We start from the raw sequence: 26473 nt of genomic DNA, 5'->3' as shown, positions 1-26473 counted from the left end.
TAAAAGGCGCATCCTTGATCTCGTAAATACGCCATCCAATAAAAGGCGCATCCTTGATCGCGTAAATACGCCATCCAATAAAAGGCGCATCCTTGATCACGTAAATACGCCATCCAATAAAAGGCGCATCCTGGATCCCGTAAAAACGTTGGCCAATACAAGGACTCATTGGACAGCCTGACAGGTGACGTCTTAAGCAACATGGCGCATCCGAGATCGAGGAAAAACCGCAGCCAATACAAGGACTCAGTTGAAAGCTTGGCATATTAATAAGAAACTTATTTATATTTTAGAAACTAGTATGTGTCTATATTGCTAGCTAGGAATGTCACGCTAGATAACGTAATACTGTGATATATGAAATAGAATCCATTAGTGAAAATAAGGAGATATTTCATTAGCAGCAGAGGATTTTTAACTAAACTATTTAGCAAGCAGCATGTTTTAAATAGACATGAAAACAATATTTTAAGGTTACACGATTATGTACGACATTGCAATTTGAAATACATTGTAACAATAAATGAAAATCTTTTGATTATTGTGTTTCATGCCCCTTTAATTGAGAATTAATGCTAGGAGATGCATTCTGAAAATAGGGATGTGTTATATATTATATGTTAAAGGGACAGTCAACCCCAGAAATTTTGTTTTTTAAAAATATAGCTAATCCCTTTATTACGCATTACTCATTTTTGAACAACAAACACAGTTATATATTAATATACTTTTTACTTCTGTTATTATCTTGTATCTAAGCTTCTGCTGACTGCCCCATTATTTCTGTTCTTTTGACAGACATGCAGTTTAGCCAATCAATGTTCACTCCTAGGTCACTTTACGTGCATGAGCTCAATGTTATCTATATGAAACATGTGAACTAATGCCTTATAGTAGTCAAAATTTATTCAGATTAGAGGCAGTTTTCAAGGTCGAAGAAATTAGCATATGAACCTCCTAGTTTTACCTTTCAAATAAGCATACCAAGAGAACAAAGCAAAATCGTGGATAAAAGTAAATTATGAAGTTGGTTAAAGGGACAGTTTACGCAAAAATTTTCTCCCCTTTAATTTGTTCCCAATTATCCACTTTACCTGCTGGAGTGTATTAAATTGTTTACAAGTAGCTCCTTTACCCTTATATTGGCATTTGAAATTGTTAATTTAGCATGTGGTATCCCCACCTATTCTGAAAGTTTGTGGCCGCGCGTACCAGCTATAGATAAGCTTTGTAAACACAGCCAGCAGAAGAAATTACACTCCCAGTGTGATAAAGCAGAGATAAGGTAATAAAATGTTGATTTTCCATTGTTCTCTCAAAGTATTGGTGATTGTTTTAAGGACAGATATAAGATAAAGAAGCAGGTATATGTGCACAATGTGATACAGTAATGAGATCTGATTATACCTACAAGCTCAACCCATTTTATTAGGTTGTTGCTTTAAAACACAAAATCAGAGCTTTAATATACACAAATAAGCCTTAAAAAGCTAATTTTCATACATATTTTACTCTGCAGTTGGTAAAAAAACCAATTGTAAACACATTAAGGGAAAAACTATTTTACAGTATACTGTCCCTTTAAACTCGCATGCCCTATTTAAATCATGAATCATCTTTTGGTACTTGACTGTCCCTTTAACTATAGCTATGGTGTCCATCTTTAACATTTACGGGGCAGCACGGATCGAAATACAGCCTCACAGATATCAGTTGATCCTAGCTAGTGTTTTCTCAGCGTTGCAGCTCTCCTTTTGGAAACAGGTTTCCATATTAACGCTGTATCTGTAATATACCTAGTAATGTGTAACCCGGTACAGTCGTATACTACTGCACACTCGCTCCTAGGGTTGTCCTGCAGTAATAGTATTTGTAATGTAGCGCTACCAGTAAATGATCTGCTGGAAGTTTAACCGCTTGTCTCTAATTGGTACACTGTTACTTTTTGTATTGACCTAATCTATTCTAAGGTTTACCTCCTTCTGTTAGATTTTTAGCTAGACGTTATTCTACACCTTGGTTACACAATACAGCTGCTCATATCTATGGATTTAACAGTTTGTTATATTACTGGCTAAAACTTAAGATCAGCAGTTATGATCCTTCTTACTGAATTAAGTCACAGATATTCTAGTTACTTTGGTGTTACTCTGAGAGTGATACAAATTTATACTTTTCGTTAAAATGCAGTCTGGGCAGTAAAGGAAAGATTATAGGAAAATACTCGTCTCTGTCTCTTTAATAAAATCTAGATTATTCCGTCACAGTGTTAGGATAATTGGAATTATGCAGTGAGTTAAGTGTCCGAGACTCTCATATGGCTTCAAAGCTACTCAAGTCACTGTGACAGTCATAATGAGCGAACAGCACAGTGTGCAAAAATAAGTGTCCAGCAATATCTGAGTTTGTACTCACAACTTCCTTGCAGCGCTGCACAACTGAGGGAAGAAAACAAAAAATATGGCGATTTGTGCAACTCCTGGATCTTCACCGTAGGGTTGCCGGATGTAAGTATGCTCTTCTCAGTCCTCAAGGTGTTTGCCAATGTGAATTCCACCACAACAGGCCATACTATCCGGGTCCATAGTTCCAGAGAGAGCAAGAGCGGTGGAGCTGAAGTCTTCTGCACCTCCAGGAGAGGTCTCCGACTCCCGTGTCAGGCCCCAACATGCTGCAGCTGCAGCTAGAGGCACCACTTTCAATAGTCTCCAAAGCAATCTTCCCGGACTGCCAGACAGCGAAAAGGACTTCACTATGTTGATAAGGCTCAATTTAATTCACTGGTAAGGGAGACACTAAGTATAATAGGTTAAAGTACACTCTGATGAGGTGCGTCCATGCTCTTAGCAGGCTAACTCTGCCCCCCGTAAATCTCCATTTTTGATACCACGCATGGAATTATCAGGTTGAATATATGTTATCTCCCTTGCATGATCTTCAGAGTGCTTAAGAAAGATAATGTAGCAACAAGCAGACATTACAGTAATTATTCCATACTTGATAACAAAGCACTGTGTTCTTGGTGTTGAAGAGGAAACAAACATAGATTCTTTAGACTTAATTATTCAATTCACATATGGAGAATAAGAATTGTATAAGGTGCCTCGTCAGTATTATGAGGCCCCTCAAAAATGGTTTTAAAGGTAATTTTTACCTTGATAACTGTGTGAGTTCACTAATACCCTTTATGTGAAGGAGAGACACTTACATTACAATATAAAATATTGATTTTACTCCATGCTGGCGAGTTTTTGAGAGTGGGCCCTAGTATATTAGTTCTTATTGTAAAACCAGGAAAACAAATATTATTTACTTTGATATATCAGAATCAAATGTTTATAATTATGTTTCCATCATTTATATAAAACTAATGGAGATTAGTATGGCCTCATATATTATGGGGGGGCTAATGATGTGCACTCATAGGAGGCAGGTGAGGCACTGCCGCACCTGCCATTTAGGGCAAATTAAAATTAAAAATAAAATTTTATTAAAAAGAAATGTAATTTTTTTTTTTTGGTCAAAATTTTTACCACTATAATATTGCGCAATAGAGGCAGTGGGTTCTGCTTTCTCTCTATTGCGCAATATTTTGCATACATTTGTATCACTAGCCGCTCTGCTGCGCCACCCGGTGGTTATTTTTAGCTGCAGCGCTAAAAACTCTTATGAGGCCTCTCTCGTCCCTCTGTCTCTCTTTCCCCTCTGTCTCTCTCTCTCTCTCTCCCCTCTGTCTCTCTCTCTCCCCACTGTCTCTCACTCTCTCCTCTCTGTCTCACCCCTCTGTCTTTCTCTCTACTCTCTGTCTCTCCCCTCTGTCTCTCTCTCTCCCCTCTGTCTCTCTCTCTCTCCCCTCTGTCTCTCTCTCTCTCTCTCTCTCTCCCTCTCCTATCTGTGTGTGTGTCTCTCTCCCCCTCTGTTTCTCTATCTCTCCCCCCTCTGTCTCTCTCTCTCCCCCCTCTGTCTCTCTCTCTCTTTCCCCTCGGTTTCTCTCTCTCCCCCCTCTGTCTCTCTCTCCCCTCTGTCTATCTCTCTCTCTCCCCATCTCTCTGTCTATCTCTCTCTCTCCCCTCTGTCTCTCTTCTCCCCTCTCTCTGTCTATCTCTCTTCTCTCTGTCTCTCTCTCCCCCTCTGTCTCTATCCATTTCTCTCTCCCCGTCTCTCCTACCCCCTCTGTCTCTTTCCTTATGTGTCTCATTCTCCCCCATGGTCTCTTTCTATGTCTCTCTCCCCTCTGTCTCTCTCTGTCTCTCTCTCCCACTCTGTTTCTCTATCTCTCCCCCCTCTGTCTCTCTCTCTCCCCCCTCTGTCTCTCTCTCTCTTTCCCCTCGGTTTCTCTCTCTCCCCCCTCTGTCTCTCTCTCCCCTCTGTCTATCTCTCTCTCTCCCCATCTCTCTGTCTATCTCTCTCTCTCCCCTCTGTCTCTCTTCTCCCCTCTCTCTGTCTATCTCTCTTCTCTCTGTCTCTCTCTCCCCCTCTGTCTCTCTCTATCCATTTCTCTCTCCCCGTCTCTCCTACCCCCTCTGTCTCTTTCCTTATGTGTCTCATTCTCCCCCATGGTCTCTTTCTATGTTTCTCTCACCCTCTGTCTCTCCCACCCCCCTGTCCAATTTACATATAATATCTAAATTTCCTTCATTCTCTTAATATCCTTTGTTGAAAATCATATCTAAATATGCTCAGTAGCTGCTGATTGGTGGCTGCACAATGCACATAGATACCTCACCCATGTACATTGCTATTTCTTCAACAAAGGATATCTAAAGAATGAAGGCATATCCTAGCCAGTGCCTCACCTGCCTCCGACCTCACTGCACGTCACCTTGAGCAATGTTAAAGAGACATGAAACCTAAATTTTTCCTTTCATGATTCAGATAGAGAATACAATTTCAAACAACTTTCCAATTTACTTTTATTATTGAATATGCTTCTTTCTCTTGTTATCCTTTGCTGAAATATTTATCTAGTCAAGTTCATGTGCAGCAGAGAACCTAGGTTCTAGCTGTTGATTGGTGGCTGCATATATAAACTGATTGTCATTGGCTCTCCCATGTGTTCACTTAGAAACCAGTAGTGCACTGCTACTCCTTCAACAAATGATACTAAGAGATTAAAACAGATTAGATAATAGAAGTAAATTAAAAAGTTGTTTAAAATGGTATTCTTTATCTGAATCATGAAATATTTTTTTTGTGTTTCATGTCCCTTTAACACAGCTATCTCTATCAATCATATATCTTTATCTATCTATCTTTTATCTGTCTGTCTATTATCTATCTATCATCTATCTATTATCTGTCTGTCTATTATCTATCTATCTATCTATCTATCTATCTATCTATCTATCTATTATCTGTCTGTCTGGTATCTATCATCTATATATCAAACATATTTGAAAATCTCTGGGAAGTCCTTAGCACTCTACAAACAACTGCTAAAATATTTTATTTATGGATACTTTTATTGTGACAACAAACGTCTGCACCTCTTCTATAAAGATGAATTACCTGCTAAGGGGTAGTTTTTATGAACTCAGGCAGTATTAGGAGGGTGTACTGTGCATTATTAATTGCTAGAATTGTCCTATATAGAAGAGAATCGTTCTACAAATTTATGGAAGGACACAATTATTTGTGAAAATGAAATAATGTGTGTTACTGACAGTAACAGGGTAACAATCAGCGATTGCAATTATTGATAATGTAAACACAAACCAATAAATACAACGAAGCAATGCATTAAAAGAATGAGTATTCCAAAAACATTATACTCTTGGCAGCACTAGAAGGGTTAACCCAAATAAACTAATGGGCGGTGCCAAGCCACTGCCCTTGGCGTGACGTCACTCAGCCCACTAACTGATTGGTTGCGGCATGTAGCGTCTACGCAAGTTACCTGCAGAGCGCGTCTCCCGTAGAAAGAAGGGAGCAGAGCGCGCTCCGGGACCCGGTTAAGTCGCAGAAGGAGCTAGAGCTCCACACCTGGTTCTTGGCGAGAGGCCTGTGATGGTAACCTGGATTTTACGGCGTTAATAAGTCACGTGCTTAAATCCATCTTCATTAAAGTGACATATTTGGGGTCAAAGGTCACGGGGCTGCAGTTTCACTTAGAGGTTAGTGACACCCGCGGTATGCATCACCGGAATTGCCTGGTCCAGCTGTGATTGTTGCGTCCCTCGGTGATGAGAGGGGTGGCCGAGGACATGGATGGCTTTGAGGGGGAAGCGTCCACCGCCTCTATGGTGTCTGGGGCTAGTAGCCCCTACCAGCCCACCACAGAGCCAGTGATGCAGAGCTATGGCCTGCGGGGTCTCCGCTGTGATACTGACTACCTGCGGTCTGTCTACGGCATCCTGAAGTGCATCCAAGTGGTAAGTAACATGAGTGATTGTCCCTACCTCATCCTGCTCCACACTGTGTATATGACTTTATGTGAGGGTACCACTCTTTCCAGACCCCAAAGCTTCGCTGTATAACTGAAAAGAGAAGTACTAGACTTCATCATCTATGTAAAGCAGTCTAACATTTGTCTTAAAACTGTGATAACCAGCAGATGGTTCCTGCTACCTTCTGGTCTTCTTTTGAATATCATGCGACACTAATTTTCATATATTTGCAATACGATGAAACATCAATGAATACGCTTTAAAGATGAACTAAATAGGTTGCTTATTTTGCAGGCAAAGGGTTGTTATATATATATATATATATATATATATATAACACTGACCTAAAGTAATCAACTTATAAAGGGACACACGAGTTACATTTTAACTTGTGTGGCATAAAGCTTTTAATTTGTAAGGGTTGGGGCTTTTCAGTTGACTTCTATTATCTAAGTTACATTGTTCTTTTGGTCCCCATTAAAGCATTCGTAGGTAGGCTTAGAAGCATAAATTCAGTACTGGGAGATAGCTGGTGATTAGTGGCTACACACATATGCCTCTTGTAATTCACAACCCAGATAGGATGAGCTAGCTCCCAGTAATGTATTTCTGCTCTGGAGCTGTCTTTAACAATGTGTTCAACCCATTTCCTGGGTTAAACCCATAGAGCATTTTATTTTTGCAGTAGATTGCATATATCAGGTATTATATCTTTTATTTTTTTTTCCTTTTGCACTTTTATGTCCCTTTTTTATTAGGGACGTGCTATGCTAATATAGTTTACTGCTAGTAGATGCTGTAACCTAGTTCCACCATCTCTGTATCTAAAATGTATGCACATCCATCTGTAAAATATATAAACAATTTTAAAATGATCTAAATGAACAGTGAAGTGAAATTAATTATTGCAGATGATGCCACATTTGCCATTCTAGTTATAAGAGGTTTTAACTCTTGTCTGAGAGGCGTGTAGATCAATCTCTGGCAGCAAACAATCTCACTGCTTAAAGGGACACTGAACCCAATTTTTTTCTTTCGTGATTGAGATAGAGCATGACATTTTAAGCAACTTTCTAATTTACTCCTATTATCACATTTTCTTTATTCTCTTGGTAACTTTATTTGAAATGCAAGAATGTAAGTTTAGATGCCGGCCCATTTTTGGTGAACAACCTGGGTTGTCCTTGCTGATTGGTGGATAAATTCATCCACCAATAAAAAGTGCTGTCCAGAGTACTTAACCAAGAAAAAAAGCTTAGATGCCTTCTTTTTCAAATAAAGATAGCAAGAGAACAAAGAAAAAATGATAATAGGAGTAAATTAACAAGTTGCTTAAAATTGCTTGCTCTATCTGAATCACGAAAGAAAACATTTGGGTTCAGTGTCCCTTTAAATGTTTTCTGTCCTGTTTTACAGCTTTTTTTTTTTTTGCTACAAGAGGAAACAGATTTTCTGAAAATGGGTAATCTTCAAAAGTCTTTATCTTCAAAGGTGACAAGATGCCTTTTGCTTCTTTTAGGGAGGGTGTCAGGCAAGGTTTTAGAGATTTGTGACACTTCTGGCATATGTTCATGGCTATTGGTTTTAAGAAAGGGAAAAAAAAAAAAAGTTTTTATAGCTAGTCCAAATGTTGTTGTGACATCAGTAGTGAACATAGTGCTATGCAAAGAATGTCAGTAAACATGCAGGGTTTAATTAAGGGGCCCACAGAAAAGAGTGCTGAATTGATATACAACTTTGAAACGTTGCTGACACACAGGAATTAATTAGCTATGCGGATACAGCTCAGTTATTTTGCACCAAAATAAATTTACATAAACTATTATTGTAATAAATTATTTTGTTATAAGACTTTCTCAAGTTTAATGTCTTAACATTAATCCATTTTAATTTGCTGGCATGTACCGGATTGTGTACAAATGGCTTATTTGCCATTTAAAATATCTGCTTTTGCCCTTTGAAACATCCACATATTCTGAAAATGTAATTATAACAGAACTGTTTATAGAAAAGCTATGTAAACACGAAGGTAAAGAAGTAGTCTCATCCCCAATGGGTTGAGAGAGAGAGGCATTAAAATGTTAATCTTCAATTGCTCTCTCTAAGTATTCATCTTTGACTATACATTGAGTAATAAGATACAAAGATACAACTTTGTATGTTGGTATATATAAAAAGATAAGAAAATGAGACCTGCTCTCCATGCAAACTCAACCCATTTGATTGGGTTATGATTTCACTTAGTAAAAAGCCTATTTTTTTATTACCACTATTTTTGTGTGTGCGTGGTGGGTTTTATTGTTTGGGAAGAAGATACTTCTTTCTGTTGTCTGTGTTTGTACTGTTATCATAATTTTTAGTTGCAGCAGGGCTAACAATGCATTTCTTTTTAAACACATTTTGTTTTCTTTGCTTACCTTTTTGGGATTCCAGGAATCTATATGGGGAGCCTTATTTACTGCAATTCTGTAACGTTCAGTTTGCAATTGTATATTTGTTTTTCAAGGTACAGTGAAACCATTTTGAGTGGTTTCAATTTTGCATTTACTGCCTGCAGGATCTTATGTCAGTGGAATATGATTCCTCTATTCATTTAGAAAAGAATCTTCCATCTTTGTTTCTCTGTAAAGGTTGTGCTTTTACACACAATATAATTTTATGTGTGTCTGCTGAATTCATATATTAATTTCTAAACAATATTGCGGTACTTGCGCTTAAAATACGTATCTTATGATAATAGAGAATACATATGGATATTTTTTCAAGTACCTTCAACTTATTTTGCCTATTTAAATAAAGCTGTGTACACTTTGCACAATATTTCTGTACTAATCTATTGCCCTGGTTTGATAATTATGAAGCAGGGGTTTTAACCGCTGCTTCATAAACCCTCTGTCGTATGAAAATCTCCCCTGATTCATTTGACCGGGTTGATTGACAAGCCCTACTGTCATGCAGTTAGTTGCGCAAGAGCATTGGAGCGGCATGGTAAATATGTAGAATAAATACACCCCCCAATTTGCAATGAAATGCGGACAGGTGCACAACATGTGAACCCTGTCTGCCCGCAGATTGATAAATCTAGCCCTTTGTCTCATTTAATACTTTTTAAAGGAACAGTCAAGTCAAAATTAAACTTTCATGATTCAGATATAGCTTTCTATTTTAAACAACTTTCCAACTTCTATTATCTAATTAGTTTTGTTCTTTTGGTATCCTCAGTTGAAAAGCAAACCTAGGTAGGTCTAGGGGGTAGCAAATCACTACTGGCAGCTAGCTGCTGGTTGTTAGCTGCTATATATATCCTTTTGTCACTGGCTCACCCTATGTGCTCAGCTAGCTCCCAGTAGTGCTTTACTGCTCCTTCAACAAAGGATACCAAAAATATGAAGCAAATTGGAAAGTTTTTTTTTTTTAAAAAAAAATAAATAGATTTCATGTTCATTTTTAACTGGCAAGGACAAGTGTTGCAATGACACATGCAGGCAAGAAAATGTTTATTATATATACCCACACCTTATGCAATCTATTCCTTTTTTCTGTGGTCCTGCATTTTCATCAGTTTTCAAGTCTTAGGATTTTAGGATTCCAGAGGTCACCTTCAGTTGCTGTGTTGACATTGTATGTAGGGCAGTACCATGCTACACTGAAAACAAATGCATTGTACAGCACATTCTGAAGTCACTAGGAAATAATTACAGTTCTCTTTTTATGAATAGCAAATTATTTCGGTTTACTTCCCTTTGGTTAATGTTTAGCTCTCTTTTTGGTTCCGGTGTCGAATCATCAAACCCGTCTTTATGTGGCACCACGTCACTTCCGGAGATGTGGTTACTCTCAATCAGACGGGTTGAGCATGCGTAACTCCCTCTGTCGTGTCGACCGTGACTTCACCAGAATTCTGAGCGCACATGTGACTGGTTACAAAATCCGACAGAACAGCTGATCGAATTTTGCAACCACAGAGCGCATGCGACAGACGGGTCACAGAATCTGACACAGCAAGCTGGGTTGTTGTGTATGCACAGATGATTTTAAATATGTGTCCAGTGTTGCAAACATTTTGTTCTCACGCCCCATAACTCATCAGTGGCGCACTATTTACCAAGAGAGAATGCACATACAGCAGGAGCAGTTCCTTCACTAGCATGGTGCCTATAAGATTCTTTCATAATATTGTGTCTTGATTTACAATTTTAACATTAATTGGCTGGTATTTTTTCAAGAGACCTCTTTGGTTATGAAAGTATATTATAGGCACACAGGGGACCGAGTGAAGCAACTGCTTCTGCCGTATGTGCACTCTCACTAGATGAGCGCACTATTTCCTGTCATGTGGTGCTCCCAACATGTGCTCGCTACCAATCTAGAAATCTCTTCAGCATAGAATAACATTAGAATAAAGCATATTTGATAATAAAAGTAAATTGGAAACTTTTTTTATTTCTTTTTAAATTGTATCCTATACCTGAATCAAGAAAACCAAAAACTTGGGTTTCATGTCTATTTAAAAAACAAACAAAAATTCTACCATTTAAAGGGACATTGAACACTTTTTTTTTTTTTTTTTTTTTTAAATAATTGATTTATACAGCCCATCTTGGAGTGTTTTATGTAACAATGTATAGTTTTGCTTATTTTTTAATAACATTTATTCTGGTTTTCAGACTCCTAACCAAGCCCCACATTATCATATGTAGACCCGGGTCTACAGACTTATGCTGCTGCTCCTGTTTGACTAAAGTATTGGCCCTGGGGCCATATGCAGCCTATAAGATAGTTTAATCTTGCCCTCCCTTGTTTTTTTTAGGTAAATTTAATAATTTGGCCCCTTCAATTTTTTTTTTACGGTTCTAAGAGGTGTAACACGTTGATGTTCTATCTAGATGGTCACTAACAAGATAAATATATGTAAGCATTAATTGTCCAGTGTGGACTCCCATTATGCACTGCTTGGTTAAATTATTCAATTCTAGAAAGATCACTTCACTTGTCACTCACAAGATAAATGTACACATTGTATATATATTGTGGACTCCTGCTCCTACTACTACCTGGGTAAATGTCACTAACAGTTTCTAGTATATCCAGTTACAGAGCATTCACTCTGTTCAGGTGGCCCCTGGATACAATGAACTTGATACCCTTGGTCTAAAGGGTCTTTTCATATGCAGGGGAGGAGGGGGAGTGTCTGCTCCTGATTTCACAGCCCCTTTCACTGGGTGTCCCAGCCTTACCTCAACAGAGCTTATATGAAAATTGGTGTTAACTGTCCTTTTTTTATTTCTGCTCATTCACATGCATAATAGCATTTTTTTTATTAGTACAATGTACATTTCAAAGGTTCCCAGTCTTCATTTTAAGAAGTTACCATCCTTTCTCTTTAGGAATAACTATGTGCAAATATTGACACTTGTACCAATAACATAGTGCCTTTCAGTAAGGTCAGCGATTGTGGGAAACCTAAACAAATTTACTTGCTTCTGGATATGTAATATTGTCGTATAGGCTAGTGGTTTGCTAATCTCCTCCCAAAAATTATTGTTGCTTTATATAAAAAGTTCTTTGCAATTTGTGATCTATTTTTTGTAAACATATTTTTAATGGGATCTTCTTATCAACATGATTTCTAAGGAATATGAAAAATTAACGAAGGTTTAATTTAGTGCATCATTTTGACTCCAAAAAATGAGCAGCAGGCTTTTAAATCTGACATATATTTGCCAACCAACATTGGAAATATATATCTGTGCAAACCATGTGTGTGTTTTTTTTTTTTTTTTTTTTTTTTTTTTTTTTTTAATATGATTTTTAACCTTGAGATTTATCACATCTGCCTGATGGAGATTAAGGCATTTCAAAACAGATATGCAGTAGATTAAAGGGCTACTTGCCCCAAATGTTTTCTTTCATGATTCAGATAGAGCATGCAACTTTCTAATTTACTACTATCAGTTTTTCTTTGTTCTCTTGCTATCTTTATTTGAAAAAGCATGAATGTAAAGTTAGGAGCCAGACCATTTTTGGTTTAGCACCTGGGTAGAGCTTGCTGATTGGTTTTCTACATTTAACCACCAATCAGCAAGCGCTACCTAGGTGCTGAACAAAAAATGGTCCGGCTCTTCATCCTACATTCCTGCTTTTTCAAATAAAGATAGCATGAGAATGAAGAACAATTAATAGGAGTAAATTTGAAAGTTGCTTAAAATTGCATGCTCTATCTAAATTATGACAGAACAATTCTGGGTTTAGTATCCCTTTTAAAGAAAATATATAAATCGGGCCATGTTAACATTATTAAAGGGACTTTACCTAGATGCTGAATCACTTGAAATTGATGCAGCATAGATGTAAAAAACAGACTACAATATATCGCATGATAATCTTAATTTTTTTTTTTTTTTTTAAAGAAAGATTTTACCTCAATGTCTTCAGTAGCCACAATCTATTGTAAAGGGATTTTAAGCAGCCAATCAGGATGCCTGTCCCGGGATTTGCAAGGGAGTGTGCATATGGCATGTGCCGGCACAGTCACTTTTTTTTTTTTTTTAATTTCCCTTGTTAAATAAATGTATTATGAAATCTTGCAAGATTATGGTAAAATCCTACAAAATCACTGTACTTGGCCCTTTTATTTTTTTTAACCATTCAGGTGACTGTAGTTGATTAACTATTAACAGAGCACTTACTCTGTTGAGCTGAAGTGATGCTGAGGTAAAATGTCCCTTTTCTTACATGGAAATATTCATGTGATATTTTCTAGAAAGGTCTTTACATATATGCTGTATCACTTTCAAGTAATTTAGCATATGATTACTTGTACCTTTACGCCTTTCTGGATATGTTTTGTTCTTCTCAACGACCCAGCTTATATTAATTATTTCAACTGCCTGAGTCCCCTTATTACAACTCGTGCTCCTTTTTAAATAAGGGCTCAACAAACCCAGACCCCAGGCTCCACTAATGCATCATTAAACTTGCCATTTCAACAAGACATACAATTTTTATTATTGCAATATACATTCATTATTTTGCTGCTCCCTTCTCTCCCCTAAGCTTCTCTGCAGTCGCTTGTGGATTATCTGTTTTCTATCAACAATTATGATAGGAAAATTCTTCTTTGCAATAGCAGTGGGCATACTAGCTAGTTTAGGTGTGAATGATTCTAAATGCATAAATATATATTTAGAAGCTATCCCCAAGGCAGAACATACAGTGATGTGAGATGTCATCGCAGAAAATGCAGCATGTCTGCAGAAAGAACAGGACACATGTAGGAACTGTTAGCGCTTTAACTTAGTAGTGCTGCTCCACATTAGACAGTTCTCTTCAAACAGAGCTGTGCTCTGGCTGCACTATATACATTTTCCTTAACACAGTGCATCCAGGGCAAAGTGCTGTTTGAAGTGAGCAGTCAAATATACAGTAGCGCTGCAAAGCAGCAGCGCATTGCTTGTTGATTGGCTCTCAGAGATTTTTTCAAATCCGCCCCTTAGCCTTTTCCAGTCTGCAAAGCTGTTTATTCTGAATGTAAGAGCACTGCATCTTTTTATTACTACATTTCTATGTTAGACAAAGAGAAAAGGAAACATATTTATTAAAGAAACATTTTAAAATGTATTTTTTGTATGCAGCTAATTTACAATGCAATTTTCAACTACTGCACTATACTTTAAAACATTAAAAATGGCTTTATTCTTCAGTTAACCAACACATTGCAATTGAACTGGTGCCTTAGTGTAGCCGTCGAATTTCATTTAAAAATGACCTGCAGAAAAATTTTCACAAAAAAAATCTCATTGCAGAAGGTAAAGAAAAGTTCTGCCTCTGGGGAAGCTATTAGAATGGAGAATAGAAAGGAATATATGTCTGTCAGTTGAGTGTCTACGATGACTCGGAGCCGTCGCTAGCACTCTCCCACCTTGAGGGAGATCTGGGGGCTCCTACCTCGGTGATCAGGCCTGCAAAGTGACAGGCATCGCCGGGGCTTCACGCTTTGCGTGGTGACGTCACACGCAATGACGTGGTGACATCACTGCGCAACTTTATTAAAAAAAAAAATACGACAAGTATAGGGAAAAGGGGGCATGCTGCTTATAAGCCTGTATCTCAGGCATCTAAGCAGCTACAGACCCCCAAGACTCACCGCTGGAAAGGTAATCATCTAACCTTCCATTAGTAAGTTATATGATGCGTCATATGAACATATCTTGTGAACACCTGTGCACCAGTATGCAAACACCATGTCTGCTCAGAGCTGGCGGTGGTGTGTATTGTGTCATACAAGCCACTGCTTAAAGGTGTAGTGTTTGAATGCTGGTGCACAGGCCCTCTCTGGATATGTGCATATGCTGCAGAAACTCAGTGATAACTTTTTTTCTAGAAGCAGTTTTGCTAATGGAAGTATATTCCAAAATCACTTATTTTTTAGTATGATGAAGATAATAGTCCATAGAACTCCATTACATGGGATATAATTCAGAAAGAAGACAGAAGAGATTTACAGTGGGACATAGGAATACCCTGTTATGCGCACAGTATTTCCCTAGGGATTTCAGTTATCGGCTTTATTTAGTGATTCTCCATTTTTAGTTTTTCACAAAGATCAAGCTGTGTTTCATACTAAATATGTTTTTCTTCCTAAGGTAGTTGCTTTGAAAAATATAAATCAGGAGATTGTTGTCCCTCCTTTGTGTCCGGATCCTGCTAATTCTAAGGAATTACTTTTTTAAATACTCCCCCCCCACCCCCTCTCCTCCATTTGAGTTTAAAGTGAAGGTAAAGTATTTACTAGCTGAATATACTAACAAATTAGTCATTATTTAAACAAGGTAATCGGTAACTTTTATTCCAAATTTTTTTTATATTAATGAAATTAAAGATGTTTCTAATTCCCTACCATTACGATCTTAACTCCTCCCAGCTGCTATTTCCTTATCGGTGACTTCTAGAGCGCCTCCAAAGTGCGTTCACGATTATCATCTTGAACTGCGCATGCGCAAATCCGCTATTACTGTCAGTAATGCGCATGTGTTAATTGGCTACTCGTCTTTTCCAATAATAAAACTAATATGCGGGACCGCGCTTGGATTGAAAGATCAAGAGAAAAAAACTTTGCATATGCGCAGATCATCCGTGAGGCGGATGATGTAGATTGACGGCCACCTAATGGCCAGATTTTCAATAGGCTCAATAAAAAAAGGTGACCAACAATGAAAAAAAAAAATACATTAACGGGTTGAATTTGAGGACCTAAAAAAAGTAAGTAAAAACGGAAAAAACTTAGTTTAGAGTAACAATTAAAAAAAAAAAAGATCAATGAAACTCCTATTCATTTTGGGGAACAAATAATTTTACACTTTTACATCAAGGTAACTTTACCTTCACTTTAAGTACAAAAACAAAATCGGGCAAATTGCAAGATACTTTACAGATCATAGGAACATATTCAACATTAAGAGTGTGATTTAGATCTTATATATTGTCATTAGAAGTCACTGTAATTGCCTTCAAGGAGGAACAAACAAACAAACCTCATTCTTTTATGTAGATAACAAGCAATAAGTCCCCTTATAATAGCAATTAAGATACAAAGGGTCACGGATACCAGGCCGGAAAGGCTAGACCCCTACTACCCAGCCACTCCATTTTCACACTGGATTTGGTCTTTTCAGGGCATTCACAATCTCTCAGACTCTTGGTTTTGTTTGTTTTGTGATCTGTACATCGTCATGGAGGAGCTGATCTCTGACTGCCTAACCCCCTTTCTGTCTGGCTGGGCTTCTGGAACAACAAGCCAGCCGCGCCTCTCTGAATACCCGCTGAACTTTGCCTCAGGCCACTCCAGCGGCCCATCACCCCAGAGCTCCGCTCTTTTGGAGATTGGTACCCCCTAGAGCGGGAAAGAGGTGGCATGATTGCCGGAGGGGATCTCCCTTGGGGACTTGGGGTTTTCGGACCCCCCTACATCTCTTACTTCCCATGACTTTCCAGGTGTACGTTTGATCACCCGTAGCTCTGGTCCACAGCAACGGATCATGTCGCATTTTGGACTGTGGCATCTGGGGACAGGGCGCTTTCCAACGACACCCTGGAAGTGCCACCGATCCCCCGGGATCACCCCGGAATAACCACCTCCATATCACTGGGACTCCATGGGACAATAACTGCTATGGAGGGCGCCTGTTTGTGTGGAGGGGCGGGAATGGCAGGAGATCTGGGGATCTGATAAGACTCCTTATCAAGATGTGTTTGCGTATATAAGCAGTGTGTTTCCACAATAAAGTTGTTCTTGGTTTCACCTAAATACTGGTTACTGTGGTTATTTGGGTGGGCACAGCTATAATCACTTTCCTCTGCTACATAGCGGCATGTTCCAGGTATAGGAAGGACCCTTCTGGCGGAGCTACCCAGTTGGGGTAGCCGGTGTCCGTCACACAAAGCATACCCCTGTTAAAAAAAAATAAAGGTCACTTTTGGACCCTCTGAACTAAATTTGAACCAAAGAGGGGCTATGAGGGAATAATAGGCAGTGGTTACTCACGGGTTCCACTAATTATGGTGGGAAATACACTTTAAGTACACCTTTTGAACCATCTAGTCTGTAAAATTTTAATAAGGTACTCTATAGAACCCCAAGAACTATAAAATAGGTTAAATGCAAGATTTAGCCCAAATGAAAAATAGTGAACACATACACATATGGACCACCTAGGCTGAATTCATGTAATAAGGGGGCCCTTGGGGGTTATATAAAAAAAATATATATATATAAACAACTTTAGGCCAGATCTACTTTATTGTAAAGTGCTTTTTTATTGAAATTTTTTTACATTATACATACGTAAAACAGAAAAAAAAAGTACTTTGATCATTACATTCTCATCACCATTGGAATATATATATTTAAGACATATCAATAATCCTTCCACCCGCGTTCAAACCCTCCCCTCTGTCAGAGCAACTACTGCTAAGTGGGTTGAACATTCCCTAGCATATCTTTTTTTTTTTTTTTTTTTTTCCCCCCCCTTAATCCCACTTGTACCTCTAGGGAAGCGGGCTGCATAGTGGTGGGATGAGTAGTAATCACTTCAGTCATATTAAGGTTGATAAACAAAACAATAACTATAATTAAACCAAAATTTTCCTCCTATGTTCATATGAAACAGTGTCTCTCTCTGAGAGTAGTATCGTACCTGAGAAATAGAGACACCTCTTCCCGCGGCGCACCCCTGCCAACTCCGCATCTGTTTATGTGGGTTTCAGATCTCGACTGCTTGTGCTTGACTACCTATCCAGTAGAACCATACCTTTTGTAGTGTCTCTCTATTATTTAGGATTCCTGCTGATTCCTCATACATGGTGTAGGTGAACTGAATTTTATTGTATATCTCCGTCCATGTGGGTGTACCTATTTTCCAGTATCTCGTGATACATATCCTTGTGACCGTGCACAAAATTCTAATGAAAGTGTTAAGGTGTCTGTGATAGATTTCTATGGGTTCATGTAGTAGCGCCTGTTGTATGGTGAGAGTAACCTCTTCATCTATCAGCTGGCCTATAAATGAAGATAGTTTTCTCCATATTTCCTGCACAGCTGTACAATCCCACCACATGTGTTTGTATGTGCCCCTCTGTCCGCATCCTCTATAACATAGGTTGCTCCCCTGTGGTTTAATGTGTGCATATCTGACTGGGGTCAGGTACCACCTAAAGGCTGTTTTCAGTGTGTTCTCTTTTAGATCAACACTTAATAAGCCTTTATCTCCCGATTGGAGTAGTAATTCCCACTCCTGTTTATCTTTCACTATTCCGAGTTCCTTCTCCCATGCTAGCATTATTTGTGTTTTTGGTTCCATTGGGGGGGATTGGAGGGATATATATAGTTTGGAGATTGAGTGTTTGAGTCTATGTGAGCTGATGCTGGAGATTTCTAATGTCGTAGTCATCTTCCTAGGTGCATTTTTAAGGAATTCTCGAAGGGAAGATTGTAACTGTAAGTATATGAACCAGTGTAGCTTTAGTGGTGCAATCTTTTCTTGAAGGTGGGAGAAAGGCAATATTGCTCCCTTCTCTACTATGTCTGCTACTCTATAAAGGCCCTTATTTTCCCACTTCTGTATGTGTTTGTGTGTCTCCCTGTAAAAGGTATCTGATTGGCATCAATAAGGAGTTTTTAGGGAAGATGTCTTCTCTTTTTCTAACTTTTGACCATAACTGAACAGTGAGAGCTCTTGTGTGTGTTTTCGGGCAGCTGTCAAACTCTTTGTTCTGTTGAGTGGCCCACAAAGTGGAGTCTGTATAGGTCCTCCCCTCTAATTCCGCCTCTAAGGTAATCCAGACCGCTTCTCCCTGTCTCTTCAGTATCATCGCATCCTGTGCTGTTCTAGCTGCTCTATAATAGTCCATTAAGTTCGGTCCCCCAATCCCTCCCAGTGATCTATGTCTGTGTACTAAGTGTTTAGAGATCCTTGTCATTTTAGAGCCTCCTAATGAAAGCTGAGAGATCTGTCTGTATCCTTTCGATATCTGCAGTGACAATCTTTATCGGTAGTGCTCTGAATAGGTAGAGTAGTCGGGGTAGAATGGTCATTTTGACTGCAGCTAATCTGCCCATCCACGAGAAATTATATTTGCGCCATTTTGCTATATCTTGTCTAATTCTTTGAAACAGAGGTGTGTAGTTGTATTTATATAGGTGCTGCGTTTGTTGTGAAAGATAGATCCCTAGGTATTTAAGTGTGTGTTTGACCCACCGAAAATCGAAGTTTAACTCTAGGAGCTTCTTAGTCTGATGAGGGATAGCTATAGGGAGAACCTCGCATTTATCCGAGTTGATTTTATAGCCTGAGATGGCCGAAAAGGACGCTAGCACTGCATATAAATTGGGTAAGGAGATAAGAGGTTTTGTGATAGACAATAGAATATCATCTGTGAACAGGGTCAATTTATATTCTGAATTTGTCGTCTTAACTCCCTCTGTCTGGGTGCGTTCTTATTCTGGTTGCTAGAGGTTCAATGTAAAGCGCAAATAGTAAGGGCGACAAGGGACACCCTTGTCTTGTGCCATTAAGTATGGGGAAGATGGCAGATCTATATCCTCCCGCCGTCATCTGGGCCTGGGGTTTCGAATATATTGCACGAATAGCTGTCATGAAGGTGCCCTCAAATCCCATTCTACCCAACACCTTGGTCATGTAATTCCAGTCAATTCTGTCGAACGCCTTCTCCGCATCCAGCGATAGCAGCAGAGAAGGCGTCCCCTGTCTTTCTAGACGATAGATAATGTTAGTAATTCTGCGAATGTTGTCTGGGGCTTCCCTGTCTTTAATGAATCCCACTTGATCTGGGTGAACTAGGCTAGGGAGAATTTCCTTAAGCCGATTTGCTAATACCTTCGTAAATAGTTTCAAATCCTGATTTATTAATGAGATAGGGCGATAGTTTTTACATCTTTTATGGTCTCTATCGGGTTTGGGGATCACCACTATTTTTGCTAATTGTAACTCACTCGGGAGAGAATTCCCTTCTAAGATATAATTACAGAATTTAGTCAGATGTGGTATTAATGTGCCTCGAAACAATTTATAATATTCTCCCGTGAAGCCGTCGGGGCCTGCTGCTTTACCCGGTTTAAGGTCTTTAACTGCTTTCACTACTTCCAGGGTGGTGATTGGGGCATTTAGACTATCTCTTTGTTCTACGGTGAGAGCTTTTAATGGGCAAGTGGAGAGGAATTCTTCTGTATTTTTATCTGTTTCTGTGTTATGAAGGACTTTTTCTCCATCATAAAGTTTGCTATAGAAAGTGGCGAATGTGTCTACGATCACTTGTGGGTCCGAAGTCATTGTCCCTTGTTCTGTTTCTATCTTAGGGATGAATGAGGCCTTGCCCCTCTCCCTAATCTTGTGTGCCAAAAAATTATCTGGTTTATTGGCATAAATGAAATAGTGTGCCTTTAATTTTTGGATTGCCCTTGCTGCCTGAGAGTTTAAGATTTTCGCCAACATGGTTTTCTTGGTTTGGAGGGTCTGTAGTATCGTCTCTTTCCCCGTTACCTTATGTCGTCCCTCAAGCGTTTCTATCTCTTTGTGTAACTGTTCCATTGATTGTCTATTTTGGCGCTTCAATCTGGCACTTTCCTGTATCAGTTGTCCCCTAACCACCGTCTTATGTGCTGCCCATGTATTTATAGGGTTAGTTGTGGTGTCTATATTTATCTTCCAGTACTCCACCAGCGACTGCAGAATCTTATCATGTCTTTGTGGGTTTTTCATAAGATTTGGATCAAAGGTCCATGATCTTTTCCTTTTAGTATCTTGCATCCCACTCAACTCTAGTAGTAAAATAGAGTGGTCTGACCACACACATGTGTGTATATTTGAGTTCTGCAGCAACGGGAGAGTGCCTGGCTAATATATATGTAGTCCAGTCGCGTGTAGGTTTTATGAGCCGTGGAGTAAAACGTGGTGTCATTTGTAGCCCCATATAATGAATGCCAGGAATCCAACAGGGAGTGTGGTAATAGGGATTCCTGTATCGACTTAACTACTCTGTTATGTCTGTGTTGTTTATTGGATAAGGATATATGTTTAGTCGCTGCTTGTGGGGCCATAGTTATGTTGAAATCTCCTGCTAGTATAATTTTGGTTTGGGACCATTGGGTTAATAGGAGGGATATGTGTCTGAAGAAATCATGTTGATTGTCGTTGGGGGCATAAATGTTGCATAGGGTCACCTCAGTATCTAACATTTTTCCTCTTACTATCAGGTATCTACCTTCCGGGTCTGCTAAAGTGCTTTCAAGGGTAAAGTCGACAGAGGAATGTATAAGAATTGAAACTCCTCTCTTTTTTGTGTCTGCAGTGGCGTGGTAGTGTGTGTGAAAGTGTTTTGTCCAGTATTTTGGGATATTAGTTTTAAGGAAGTGTGTTTCCTGGAGAAACAGGATATTGGCGTTTAGGCGTGTATATTGGGAAATAGCTATCCTTCTTTTGGGATCAGTGTTGAGCCCTCTGACGTTGTGTGACACTACATGTATGTTGCCAGACATTGTGTTTTTTTCTAGTTCTGATCTATGTGCTGGATGTGTGGTGCTCATCATTTATTACCTTCAGATAGGGTGTCCTTCTTGACATATTGTTAATCTTCGGAGTTAGGGTTCCACAGGGGTGCGCCGCAGAGATGTCACTAGGAGGAGAAAAAACAATTGGGGGGGGGGAGAACATGTCCCATTATTAAGAGATGCAACTGTAACGTTATCTCCAGCAATGGGATTGAACATTTGAAAAAACACAAAACTATAACCTGTAAACAGTTGTTTGTTCCTCATTTATCCCTTTATGAAAAGGGAGGGCTGGGAGGGCCCATCTAGATATATCAGCATATGTATTAATAATCAAATAAAAGAAAAGAGATAGAAGGCATTATAAGACATTAGATATATAAAGCATTAATGTAAGCCTAAAACCGCGCCTCTAGTAGGCCACATTACTGTATGAAACTTTGTCTGCAATGTTGAAATGTCAATTAGGAGCCATATACAACTATGACCCTCTCCATCTCCTTCTACTCCATGTGTATCTTGGTGTTGGAGACCTCCAGAGGAAGTCTATTTTCCTTTTGGTTATGTTTTTTTTTTGCCTTGCTCTAGAGTCCCCAGTCTCAAAAGACTGATGAAAGGGATTCTGATTAAGGTTCTTTATCTCTAAGTTCCTGTGTCCTCCTTTTCTTATTTCTTGATGTGTGCCACTTAGATTGATCTTCTGTGCGTATGGATAATGGTCGAGGTGCTGATGTTGGTTCCCTCTCGGGTAGCGATGGAGTATCGAGGCCTAATGCCTCACACACTTCGGGGATGTCTTCAGGTTCCTTAATCGTTATGATTTTAGTGTCCTTTGTTATAATTAGTGCAAAAGGGAAGCCCCATCTGTATTGTATCTGCTTTTGTCTCAGCAGAGAGGTAAGGGGTCGTAGAGCACTTCGCCTTTGTAGAGTCCGAAGACTCAAGTCCTGATAGAATTGGATAACGTTGCCTTGAAATTTGAAGGTGGGTTGCTTTCTAGCTGCCTGGAGAATCTTTTCTTTGTCTGGGAAAAAAGTCATTTTGATCACGACATCTCTTGGAGGGAGGCCCACCTTTGGTCTGGCCTTTAGCGCTCTGTGAGCTCTTTCAACATGGAAGGTGTAGTCTGGGGGTGAGTTTGTGATCTGGGTAAAAAGTTGTGTTAGATAGGCCGGGAGTTCTGTCCCTGTTATTTCCTCTGGAACCCCCTTCAGCCTAAGGTTGTTTCTTCTGCTTCTGTTCTCCAGGTCATCTAGTTTGTCTTGGAACTCCATTAATTGTTGTTGTTGTGTTGAGACCGTCTGAGAAATTTCATCCACATTCTCAACCATGGCATCCTTTTGGTCTTCGAGTGTATCTATCCTGTTTCCCATGTCTGTTAAGTCAGATTTAATCTCTGAAAGGCTGTTGGTAACTGATGAATGGATGGAGTCAATTTTCTCCCAAAGTTTTTCAAAGTTGTCGGCAATGTCTTTTTTTGAGACCAGGGTCTGTAGGTCAGCTTTAGTTAGTGGGGAATCATTCTCCAGTTGTTGTATGGAGTCTAGGTCCGAATCTTTGCCCTCCTCCATGTCTTTATTAGATTTAGTAGATTGCGAGGATTTGAAAAAAGAGGACACTGAAGAGGGCTTATTAGTTGATTTATCACCTTTCATTGCTCTCCTTGAAGACATTATATTGTTGAGAGGTGTGTGCCTTTGTATTATGTTGTATAGCAGGGTTCTATCTGTGAGAGATCATAGTTAGATTCTTAGATATCTGGGTCTTTACATGTGGCGTTGTTGTGATTTTGTGGAGGACGTATGGATGTTAATATTCCATGGATTCGGCAAGGCTCAGCCTTCCTTGTGCCTTATTCATCTAGATGGATGCTCCCTCCCGGGGCTGTCATATAGCTTACATAAGGACTGCCCTGTAGCTTCCTGCTCTTGTAGGATTAGGATAACAACCAAACTAGTGTTCTGCAACCTGTATTCCTTTTGCTCTCTCTTTCACCCTCTAAAGGGCTTTGCTGTTTAGTATTGTCCTTCTCCCCGGGGCAGTTGTCCTCACAGGACGATCACGGGAAAGGGTATAGGGGGTATGACCTGTCCCCTCTCAGGAGTGACAGGAAAGGGGAGGGAAGAAGGTGCTAAAAGTTTCTGTCGTCTGGGTGTTGTTAAACTGATTTGCAGGGTCTGGTTGTGTGTGTTTCACAGTAAATAATATCCCTGTTATGTGAAGAAGGGAATAAGTATCACAGCTGTGCACAGTTCCTATTTCAGCTTAATAGTATGAACGTCTTATCAGCTTTCAGTTGCTTATTTTTTAAAGATGGTTGTGTTTGTATTTCCCAGGTGTATTTCAGGGCTGCGAGAAGTGATTTTACTACAAGGAAGCAAAGGTATGCGTTGAATGCTGAAAAGTTTGTAAACCAACTAATAAATTATGCAGAGGCAGCAACCCATGTAAGGCACATCTATGTTTGTAGTTGCGGTAAAAAGTTCATTTCTCACAAGTAGTGCCGTGTATATATATATATATATATATATATATATATGTTGGTCTGTAATATATCCCTTTAATATGTGCTAGGGGGCCTCCGGTGTTGGACACTCTTACACTGGCTTCTTGTTCCCCCTCTCTTGTCTAACAGTCACTTTGTGGCGTTATAGGGATTATCTATCTCCAGCCAAGATGGCGGACTTTCGCGCCACTAGCTTCCCCCTTGCAGAACCCAGTCAACTAGGCCGGTACACCTCCCTCAGACCTCCGATTCAGCTCACCTGTTAATTGCGGGTAGGTGTATGTGTTGTCAGGTAGTCTTACCCCCTCACTCTTTATCTCGTCCCAGGTGGGAGTCACCGCTGTCTTGTCTCTCGTTCTTGTCGTTACCGCGGCTTCAGCCGCAGCAGCCCCGGTGCGGGGTCCCGACCCTCCAGGGTCACAGGTCTCTCCCACCACTATGGACAATAGTCTGCTAGGTGGTCTGGAGTGAGTCGGTAGATGCCGGGTAGACCCACTGTGTGTATGTTGTCGGCAGCGGTTAATTGATGGCGGTTGTTCTCACCAAGTTACCGGTACAAAATTCTGTCCAAAAGTGTGACCGGGTGGTTGGGTCACTAGTAGACTCACTCTTGATGGTAGGTCAGAATGTTTTTGACCACTTTAGTGTGGTTTTTACAGCTGAAATTGGGCACTTTGTCAGGAGCTTCTAGTAAATGCTGCTGTTCAGTTCGGCAGTTAACTCCGCCCCCTCAGGCCAGATCTACTTTAAAGGGACACAACCCAATTTTTTTCTTTTCTGATTCAGAGCATGCAATTTTAAACAACTTTCTAATTTACTCCTTTTATCAATTTTTCTTCATTCTCTTGCTTTCTTTATTTGAAAAATAAGGCATTTAAGCTATTTTTTTGGTTCAGAACCATGGAAACCACTTGTTTATTGGTAGGTGAATTTACCCACTAATAAGCAAGAACAACAACACAGTGTGTTCACCAAAAATGGGCAGGCATCTAAACTTACATTCTTGCATTTCAAATAAAGATACCAAGAGAATCAAAAGAATTTGATAATAGGAGTAAATTAGAAAGTTGCTTAAAATTGCGTGCTCTATCTGAATCACGATAGAAAAAAAAAATGGGTTCAGTGTCCCTTTAACCCCTTAATGACCACAGCACTTTTCCATTTTCTGTCCGTTTGGGACCAAGGCTATTTTTACATTTTTGCGGTCTTTGTTTTTAGCTGTAATTTCCCTCTTACTCATTTACTGTACCCACACATATTATATACCGTTTTTTTTCGCCATTAAATGGACTTTCTAAAGATACCATTATTTTCATCATATCTTATAATTTACTATAAAAAAAATGATAAAATATGAGGAAAAAATGGGAAAAAAACACACTTTTTCTAACTTTGACCCCCAAAATCTGTTACACATCTACAACCACCAAAAAACACCCATGCTAAATAGCTTCTAAATTTTGTCCTGAGTTTAGAAATACCCAATGTTTACATGTTCTTTGCTTTTTTTGCAAGTTATAGGGCCATAAATATAAGTAGCACTTTGCTATTTCCAAACCACTTTTTTTCAAAATTAGCGCTAGTTACATTGGAACACTGATATCTTTCAGGAATCCCTGAATATCCCTTGACATGTATATATATTTTTTTAGAAGACATCCCAAAGTATTGATCTAGGCCCATTTTGGTATATTTCATGCCACCATTTCACCGCCAAATGCGATCAAATAAAAAAAAAAAGTAAAATTTTTCCAAATTTTAGGTTTCTCACTGAAATCATTAACAAACATTTTGTGCAATTATGGCACAAATGGTTGTAAATGCTTCTCTGGGATCCCCTTTGTTCAGAAATAGCAGACATATATCGCTTTGGCGTTGTTTTTAAGTAATTAGAAGTCCGCTAAATGCTGCTGCACACCACAAGTGTATTATGCTCAGCAGTGCAGGGGTTAATTAGGGAACTTGTAGGGAGCTTGTAGGGTTAATTTTAGCTTTAGTGTAGTAGACAACCCCAAGTATTGATCTAGGCCCATTTTGGTATATTTCAGGCCACCATTTCACCGCCAAATACGATTAAATTAAAAAAAATAGTCAACTTTTTCACAAACTTTAGGTTTCTCACTGAAATTATTTAGAAACAACTTGTGCAATTATGGTACAAATGGTTGTAAATGATTCTCTGGGATCCCCTTTGTTCAGAAATAGCAGACATATATGGCTTTGGTGTTGCTTTTTGGTAATTAAAAGGCCGCTAAATGCCACTGCGCACAAAACGTGAATTATGCCCAGCAGTGAAGGGGTTAATTAGGTAGCTTGTAGGGAGCTTGCAGGGTTAATTTTAGCTTTAGTGTAGAGATCAGCTTCCCACCTGACACATCAGACCCCCTGATCCCTCCCATAGAGCTCTCTTCCCTCCCCCACCCCACAATTGTCCCCGCCATCTTAAGTACTGGCAGAAAGTCTGCCAGTACTAAAATAAAAGGTTTTTTTTTTTTTTACTTTTTTTTTTTAAAGCAT

The 26473-nt window shown here is 39.3% G+C and overlaps 1 protein-coding gene across 1 annotated transcript in view; it reads left to right on the top strand.

Annotated features, from left to right (window-relative positions):
• Positions 1-5875: 5875 nt before the first annotated feature.
• The window catches only part of CMTM4 (CKLF like MARVEL transmembrane domain containing 4), a 201570-nt gene continuing 180972 nt past the window's right edge, over positions 5876-26473 (top strand). The window contains exon 1 of the mRNA XM_053699949.1: positions 5876-6371. Coding sequence (XP_053555924.1) covers positions 6183-6371 — 189 coding nt within the window. The 5' untranslated portion in view covers positions 5876-6182. The remainder of the gene's footprint in view (positions 6372-26473) is intronic.

Source organism: Bombina bombina, chromosome 1, assembly GCF_027579735.1.
Source record: "Bombina bombina isolate aBomBom1 chromosome 1, aBomBom1.pri, whole genome shotgun sequence".
Classification (NCBI taxonomy): domain Eukaryota; kingdom Metazoa; phylum Chordata; class Amphibia; order Anura; family Bombinatoridae; genus Bombina; species Bombina bombina.
This window is presented reverse-complemented; position numbering and strand designations above follow the sequence as displayed.